Raw genomic sequence first — 9,460 nt, 5'->3', positions numbered from 1 at the left:
GGAACTTCGTATCTGCGCAGACTGTCAACAAACTGTACATCTGGCTATCACTTCCCCCTCTCTCTTTTTTCCTTGTCATGTCCGCGAAATTTTTACGAAATTTATTGTTCGCAGGCTGGCAGGCATAGTAAAAAGGAACGAATGATGCACTTACCCGACGTGCGTTGAAAGTGCGTAGTGCAATGATTAGTGCGACCCATCCGAACTACACATTGCAGCGCGAAGCTAGAATTCATACTCAGGGGCGGTATGGTAAGTGGGCGGTGTACTGGGTGGCTAGTGGTAGCGCATCGGGATGCTGTGCTGAGCTAACATGGTTCGAAACCAACTTCGGTCTCTTGAGTATGTGTAGGCATATGTACCGCTCTTCATCAAACCTCTTTCATGCCCACATGGGTCACTGTATAGAAGCGGGACGGTTAGGCAACGCTGTTCGAAGAAACTCTTTGACGCTGACTTGGAGCGTTGGGTATGTGCCTCTCAATCTGCACTCATCTCCAATGCACCTCTCTGATGCCTGCTTGAGTCACTGTACATGTGCCAGTAGACGTGTGCGGCTCTTCAATGAACGTCTCCTCAACTTTGTTCATTGAGCATGCGCCACTGAGCAGCGTGACATTGAGACGGCGTCAGACCTAATGCACCTTTAGTCAGGCCGCTACAGCGGCTCAAAACACTCGCGAAGTATTGGGGGCGAGCTCCACCACTGGAAAAGCTTGCGCTGCCGTTGGCGTGACGTAATATGAGGGATCACGTGGCCACGGCGGCCGGGTCGGTTGCTGCGGAGGCGCCGAAGCGAGCTGAAAACGAAAGCTTAAGGTCCCACCTTTGCTGCGGTTGTGATTAAGTGGGCAGGTTCTCCCGCTTCGGGCGTCTTCTTGACAACACTTGAAAGCACTGTAATAGGTAGTGGCTGCCTTTGGAGGCGTCCAACATGGTAGGCTAGTTAGTTCTCGGTGCCGCAGTGCCGGACGTACAGGCAACGGAGCCCGGTGTCAACCTTATTAACACCTAGCCGCAGGACAAGAAGCTGAATGAAGCTTGGCTCGCGAAACTTAGAACCGGCAAGCAGCCATCGGCTACAACTCGGGTGCGCAGGAAGCACTTACCCGAGGAAGATTACGGCTAAGGCATCAGGACTGCGATGTTCCGTGAGTAGCAGAAAGCGTGCATTGGAGACGCTCACCCGGGCGCGCTGCCCTGCTAATGTCATGAAGATTTGATCTATGAACTTGTTGATGCTAGACACTGGCATGTTCACTGGAATGGAAAGGGAACGGTAAGAAGCGCGTTAAAAAAAGGCATGGCATTTGCTCATATTTGTGTTTGTAGCAAAGAATGAATGTATATTGAAATAAGAAAAGGAAGCAGCGGGAAATCGCTCGCTGAGGAGACCGATAAACATACATTGCGGCGGAACTTGAGAAATAATGATATTGAGACATCCAATAAATTTTAAAAAAAAGAAAAGACAATTGAATCGTCGCGACAGCACAGCACACGTCGCCGTAGGTGTAGAAGTCCCTACTTATACGGAAATTATTTTTGAACAGCTCTGATGCCGTCCACGCAACAATGGTTGCTTGTGTACTGTCAAATGCTCATATGCTGCGGCCAAAAGCTCACGCCACGGTACGAAAACGCGCTTGCTGCGAAACGAACCATTTCGCGCGGACATGCGTGCAGACGTGCAATCAGTCGCTGCAAATCCGGGTGATCGCAAAATTAAAGCTTTATTCTATTATGCTCCATTTGTCTATACAGGCAGCACACTCTAAGAAGATATTTCACATAGCTCGCCTTCAGCGATTGCCTGCCTTTCACGCAAGAAACCGTTTCCGAGGACTCCATCGCGAGGAGAGTGCCCCGTGGGCGTTGGCTGTACGTATTCGGTAAAGAGATAGCGTCTGCGAAACATTTCTGTGCTTTCTGTTTGCCCAAGATGAATTATTATTTCGACAGTAAAATATCTTCTGTAGTTTCGAGAGCACTTACAGAAATGTCCAGGAGGGCTCCCGCGTTGTGTTTTTATTGAGCGCCTACGGACAAACCTATTAGGAGCGCCTTGCGTTATCCCTCATACTGCGCAAGCGAGGCGCTTCCGACAAATGGCCCCTACGTGGGTCCTTGCCGCCAATAACCAAACGCAGCGACCGCTGCTACTGGAAAGTCTCGGCCCATGGCTTCCGAGATCGCAGCGGTACCGTTTGCGCTGGTGCGTTCTTGGAAGCCTATAGCCTATTTGAGCTAATACATCCTTACCACATTTATTGCCGTCTAGCACTCTGCCTATCACTGTGTTCTTCTGATTAAAGCATCTCTCTATTGTACACTTACCTATGCCTATAACACTTACTACTGTTGTCTAGCATTCTGCCTATCAGTATGTTCTTCTGATTAAAACATCTATCTCTCAATTGTACACTTACCTATGCCAATATGCATAGGTAAGTGTACAACAGAGAGATAGGTGTTGTAATCAGAAGAACATAGAGACAGGCAGAATGCTAGACTGCAATAATATGTGGAAAAATTTTACTGTAAACATCTTTTGCCTATCTCGACCGCTGTCCAGTTAAATAATAGGTTAAATAGGTTAATATAACCACATAGTACCTCGGAAACACTCATTTATACACAAACTAATTGCCACATTATATAATATGACGACGATCAGTGTATTCAGCCTTATTTTCGGAATTTCATGACGCGTGAACAAGAGTGGCACGCAGGACAGCACCGCCGTATCTGCAACCCTTGTAGGTGTCCAGGCTGCGGCGCCTTGTTTTGTACGAAATTACCCCGGGATAGAACAAATGATACCGAAATAACCTAATTGCAACACATATAAGTAATCAAGAACAAAATCACTTCGATGAACAAAACCTTTTTAACGTTCCTGCGCCCACTTTTCTAACCATTGGGCCACAATCGTGGGCATGCTTCTATCGTGCCAACACCAATCACCTCATTGAGATGATCGCCGCTTATTGATGATGATTTCAATGTCGTGGCACAAACCAACAACGGGAGATTAGCCAATAAGCGGGCGGCGCACTTAAACTTTGGAGAACGCTTAAGCTTCGCCTCTCGTAGAACGCGATAGCATACAGAGAGCCCGAGTGCTTCTCACGCCTCCTGGCAACTGCAGCTAATGTAACCGTGTTGTTTACCGGGAAACGCTGGCGGCAAACGCTGTGCCCGAAGGCGAGCTCTGTGGTTCTTTTTCTCTCGCGGTGTGCAAGGAACCGAAGGGGCCGCGCCGCTCCTGCTAAGACATACCTCGAAGGGCAGCTGGAAAACGCTATCGCGTAACAGAGTTATGTTTCCGCGTAGCAGAATTGTTTTCTCGCATATTCAAATTACAATCAGACGCAACCCTGCATGTAGGTTGTGTTTAAGTTGTACTTTACGATGTTTCTACGTAATTTACATTGAGAAATATAATTAGCTCAGCAAGTCCTTGGGTCACACGGAGGGCCCGCGTGGTTGGGCATGCGGGGTTCGCAAATGTATTTCGCCGAGGAGACGTCCGACACTGGACGTGAGACGTCGGATGCCGACTTTGAACCTACCTTGATATATATATATATCAAGGTAGGTATATATACCTTGATATATATATATATATATATATATATATATATTTATATATATATATATATATATATATATATATATATATATATACATATATATATATATATATATATATATATATATATATATATATATATATATTTCGGCAGTACGTTGAAGAATGGCCACACCATTGGCTTAAAATTTCTCGACGTCTTCGCTACCTGACGTTTCCGTTCCTTTCTCTTTTTGCGCGCACATAAAGGGTTTCATTGTGCGCGCTCGAGAGCAGCTGCCGCGTTGAATTCTGGGTAGTCATTTCCATAGACCTGCGTGCATGCACTGCGAATCAACGTAAGGACAAATTATTCAGCGATTAATTTCGTAGCCTCGGCCATGTTCTGCCACCAGCTACAATGTATACACGACGCCGTCGTCGCCGGCGAGGACTTCGCTTCAGCGCAGCCTTTCTGGCGCGCCACGCTTCCGCGTTGAGCAAAAGCGACATTTCGCTATTCTGAAAGCGCGAGTCGTCAGTGGAGATCTGCCTAACATTTTCTTTCTACAGGTCTTCTTTCTTTTCTTTTTCTCAAATTCTTTTTTCTCTACACGTGTTTGGAATGTTAACCGAGACACTCTGTATCTGTGGCCCCACGTCGACATTGCGCAGTGCAAAAAGAAGGGCGCCTGTCGCAACGTCGCCGCTAACGCGTAGCGTTTCAGCTCTGTCGCTGGGCCCCGTTCGTCTGCCGCGTGCCGATGTCTGGCTGTTAACATTTATAACATTGCCGCTGGAAGCAGCGAAGGCTGGAGTTCACCCAAAAGATGACATTCGCCTATTTATAATTTACTGGTACGTCCAATTATAATATCTGCATATACCAGATCGAAGGCTTTTCCCATCTCCAAAATCTCCTCGCATTTTCCGTCGTAGTGCGAGATTCTGGCTGCGGACATATATAAAATAAAAACTAATTACGGCTACGAAACAGTGAGTCAAGCAGGTGCACCTATATCGGCGAATAGATTGCACATGTGATGTTGCTCGCCGGTCGTACCTGGCTGTGTTATAGAACATTTCGTGGCGATATATCACTATAACGCAGCGCCAAGGACAACAGGAAGAAAACCGTCAACCGACAGAAAACCGAACTTTTTCGTCGAGCGACGAAGAAAGGTCGCGGCAGGCCTCGTGCTGTGGGTTGCTTCGTCATGTATGGGATTGCTGTCCTACTTTCACCGAAACATTGGCGTCCCATACTTGTGAAACCTGTGATAACGCAGCACGTCATGCCGCATGCGTACTGGGCGGGCTAACGGACATGATCGATGTGACGTCACATACTGATATATATATGTATGTATGTATGTATGTATGTATGTATGTATGTATGTATGTATGTATGTATGTATGTATGTATGTATGTATGTATGTATGTATGTATGTATGTATGTATGTATGTATGTATGTACGCCGGCACTGAATAAACTGATTCCATTCCCGGTTTGGGTGCGTGAGGATGTTACAACAAAACCGTTATACCATGATGAGGTCTGAGCAGATTTTCCACGCAGAGTGACGTTTGTGTCACAGGTGAGCGCGCGTGTCTTTTCCCATAATGCTCATTCTAATTCTTTCTTAGCTTTTTTTTTCCTACACCGCAAAGCGCTGAACAGGGCCTTGTAGCCAGCACCAATTACCTGCCAAACAAGACAGAGCTGTATAGAAAAGATGGAGACATGGAAGTTATCAACAGTGGTCAAACAAGAGGGATATATCTCTGGAGCCAACGTATCGACAAGGGGCCTTGTCTTCGTCAGGGCAAGAGCTGCTTTCCACGACAGCGTTGCATCTACCCCCCCCCCCCCCCCCCCACGCCACTAAGGCGCTGAATAAGAGGATGCGTCGTGGGCGAGGCAAGTCAATATGATAAAGCGAAGAAACAATGAGAGAGGGTGGTTCAGTTGTGATAGGGCATGAGGGAGCAGAGGTTGACCTGCCTGTACTTCCAAGAAATAGGGTATTAAAAGTAGGGTTTTCTTGTTCCCCCTAGTTTTTGGAAGAACGGGCAGCAAGTAACCCCTAATTTCTCATTTTTAAACATTTAGTTTGCTCACTCTACACTGTAAAATGATTTGCACCCTTAAAAGTGACAAGGGGTAAATGTGTCCATAACTCACAACCTAAAGGTGTCAGTTATATAAATCGCGCCCTAAGGGTGTGAGTTATAGACACATTTACACCCTTTGTCACTTTTAAGGGTGTCAACCATTTTAAAGTGTACTCTAAATGACGACGATCATTTACTGACAACCCCTTTGGAGCAGGGTGGTGACAAGTAGTCACCTAGCCTGCTTGAGTTACTCAGGTATGCTATGCTGGCTTCTCGTTCTGACATTTTTGTACACATCTCGTTTCTCGTTTTTTTTCCTTCCTCAACACTTCTCTGTCTACGTTGTCCCGCTACCTATTCCTGTAACTGATCCGGTCGTATCAATCTCTTCCCTGTTTTTCTTCCACCAGAAGTCTAAACGTTTCTCGCTGATCTCGACTGCTGACCGGTTGATGCTTCCTTCCACTTTAAGTTCGCTCGGTTACGCCGCAGCCACCGACGCCGGCGCTCGCCGCAGGTCTGGGCGCCCATTGCGCGCTAAAACAATCGCAAATTATGACAAGCCGAAGCAAGCATAAATGAGTCCAAACCAAGCAAGCCAAACAAGCGCGAGTGAGAGCTGACGCGAGCAGACGATAGTACGAAACGAGCGGTCCGGCTGAGCTGGAAACGAGTACGTATCGAGCGGTCGGGCGGGTTCACGCGGCACCATGTGTTCCTGCGATGACTAAGTAAATTAAAAAAAAAAGAATTGCCTGTGATCGATAGCACAATTTTAGTCTCTCGAGCTGGTCTACTCGAAGAGGCGGGTATTACGTGATCGAAACATTGGATTGAACGATCGACTAAATAAGAAAAATGCAGCGATAAAGTTTTTAACTAATTACGTTACGGCCCATATCGCGACTTGCAAACGGTAGCAGGTAAGCCTGCAAGGAATATCCACTTCAAAAGAATTCCCTGGATGACAGCATTTTCGGGCTATGGGCCGTCAAACTTGCAGTAAACATTCACTGTCGTTTCACTTACTTATTAATTTATTTATTACGATACCCTCAGGGCCCATACAGCGGCATTACAGAGCGGGCGGGGGGAAAAAATGAACATTTTTTTAAACAACACACAGTTTATAAATGAGGCATGAAAGTAACTGAACCGCCAATGTACTTATTCGCAAAGTTCGTGAATTAATACCTCGAAACCGGCGTCATCCTGAGAATTGGTTCCACTTGAGTCCGCCTTGCGATCTCCCTGGCTGATATATTTGTGAATTGCAATGAGTACCGTAAGGCAATTAGTTAAAAAACTTTGCAAATTTGGTTATTTAGTCGATTGTGCATTCTTATTTGCCGTGCAAGTAATTTCCGCTTGTTTGATAAATACAGCTTAAGGATTAGAATTGTGCTGTCTGCCACAAGAGATAAAAGAAAAGTACTTAAAGCCTCTCCAAAAACACCCGGTATACTTTCAACACCGTGCTGGACGGATGGTTGCACTTCGCGGTAGGCTGAATTTTTCTCGCAAGTGTCAGCAGATGACCTACCGGAGCGACATTTTGCTTCCTGGAACCGTGCGTTAAATATAAACACCTGATTTGGCGGCGCAAATGGTGGCCATGCGTTTCTGGCTAAATGAAAATGTGAAGCAGCTGGCGCGCTCCACATGTGGAAATTGCATGCGTCTCTGCGAACCTACATTGTCCACGAGTCAACGTCTGTGAGCTGCTTGTTTGAGAATTTCGCAGCTTGGCTTATCCTCTGTGAGGTAGGTCCCATTCCTCGCCTCAGCCACAAGTCATCGCGCTTGTGAACTCAAAGTATGAGAGCGACAAAACCGGCGCGAGTGGTGGCGGACTCACCCATACCCTCTGTGTACGTGTTTACCGAGTTTACCAGAGTTCCTGAACTACCTTTCTCCATTACTGTTATGTTCGATATCATCGAACCATGACAAGTGAGAATCACAAAAGGACCAGAGAAAGATTCGAAACTACACGTGCAAGGGTCACATGTGATCCGCTTGCTTCGGAGGACATGGAATGAAGAGTCGTGAAGATAAAGCAGCGAAATGCTAACACAACTTTCTAATGATCCACTGTTTTCAGTGCAGTCGCAGTTTTGCAGACTGCACCACATGCCTCGTTTAGTCTCCAGTTGTATTTGGATCGCTATTCTGCCTTTCCTCGTGCACCATCGTCGCTGCGGACCGATCCGATGCGACTTGTATATGGCTGTTTACTATGGTATTTCTGTTTATCGCTTTTTTAATTCGATGATTTAGGTAACTGCGGCGGTATTTACACAGCGTGTAACTGCGATAAATATTTTACTGGAGAGTCGGTATTGCGAGCGTGTGCCTTTCTTTCTTCAGTTTCTGTTTTTCTGCGTTATATGAGTAGGAGATGGTGATTCCCAGCTCATGTTTCGTCTCCAGCATCGAGCAATCGTGAAACCCAAGAAAAGGAAACAGGGAACAAAAGAACATGGCGAACTGGTCCACCGGAGACGCTGGAAGATCATCACAAAGCACGACAGGTGAATCCCTGTGGCACATTCACGGTTGACCATGCGCGAATTCAGTTCCACTCGCAAATCGTATCACAACTGCCAAGTTCTCTTGTTTTGCCGATTCCTTCCTCCTTACGTGGAAAAATATTTAATACCTTAATTAGATGGTCGAAGTCGATATATATATATATATATATATATATATATATATATATATATATATATATATATATATATATATATATTCGTATTTTCATAGACTAAAAATCCTGGCAGTGACTATCTCAGGATAACTGTCGACGTTAGCGAGATTTGCAGTGAAGCAATGCAGTGACACACCGCCGAAACGCTTCATGCATGAGGCGTGCATGCGCTGCAACCTGGCGCCTCTCTCGCGGTTCCTTATGGACACGCTGCGCGGCCTGGCGGCGCCACGTAAAGTCCGCGCGTGACCGTATTATTTATTCAGACAAGATTGCCTGAGAATACATGTGACGCGGGTTCGATTCCGCCCAGTCCCAGATTAGTTTTAAGCGTTCTTTTTTTCCCTGAAGAGAGGCACGCAAGCAGCGGCACATGCACAGCGACCCATTTTGGCTTCAAAGAGAATCAAATAGAAGAGCGAAACATACCGAGTATCACACACACAGGGACAAAAGTAGATGCGACGGGTGGTTCCCTGTCCCCGCAGCACAGGACTCACTGGTCCATGGGCTGTGCAGTGGCCCAAGATGACAAAGATTCCGCAAACAGGGTGGAGTTCCCCATAGAATGCGAATCACATTAAAGTACGAGGGACGTTCCGAAAGTAAGTAAGCTTCGTCATTTATTTTCACACGGAAACTATATTGCCGAAAAAAAAATCGCCATGGCATCATATATACACCTTGTACAGCCTTTCCTGTAATAAATTATCCCCTCCTCTCTCACACTGTGCATCCACCCCATTTGGCGCTGTCATTTCGGCATATGTAGTACATAGACATAAACATTTAATGAGACCGAAGTTGCGATTTTTGTGGTGGGTAAACATTAACATTGCAAGAATGTGTGTGTGTGTGAGAGAGAGAGAGAGAGGTTTTATTGATAGGAAAGACAGAGAGTCTGAGCGAAAACATTGCATAAAACAAGCATAGCACGAAATTACACGACGCGTAGAATGAAAGCAAACGCAACAGTGTATAAAGATCGCCGTCGATTGTACGGCATTTAATTCACCGCTTTACTAAATCTTCACTTCGCACTAGAGTCGAACGTGTG

At 46.1% G+C, this 9,460-nt stretch overlaps 1 protein-coding gene across 1 annotated transcript in view; it reads left to right on the top strand.

Annotated features, from left to right (window-relative positions):
• The first annotated feature begins 7,110 nt into the window (after positions 1-7,110).
• The window catches only part of LOC142576239 (uncharacterized), a 138,631-nt gene continuing 136,281 nt past the window's right edge, over positions 7,111-9,460 (top strand). Inside the window, exons 1-2 of the mRNA XM_075686272.1 lie at positions 7,111-7,457; positions 8,127-8,227. Coding sequence (XP_075542387.1) covers positions 8,176-8,227 — 52 coding nt within the window. The 5' untranslated portion in view covers positions 7,111-7,457; positions 8,127-8,175. The remainder of the gene's footprint in view (positions 7,458-8,126; positions 8,228-9,460) is intronic.

Source organism: Dermacentor variabilis, chromosome 3 (genome assembly GCF_050947875.1).
Source record: "Dermacentor variabilis isolate Ectoservices chromosome 3, ASM5094787v1, whole genome shotgun sequence".
Taxonomy (NCBI): Eukaryota; Metazoa; Arthropoda; class Arachnida; order Ixodida; family Ixodidae; genus Dermacentor; species Dermacentor variabilis.
This window is presented reverse-complemented; position numbering and strand designations above follow the sequence as displayed.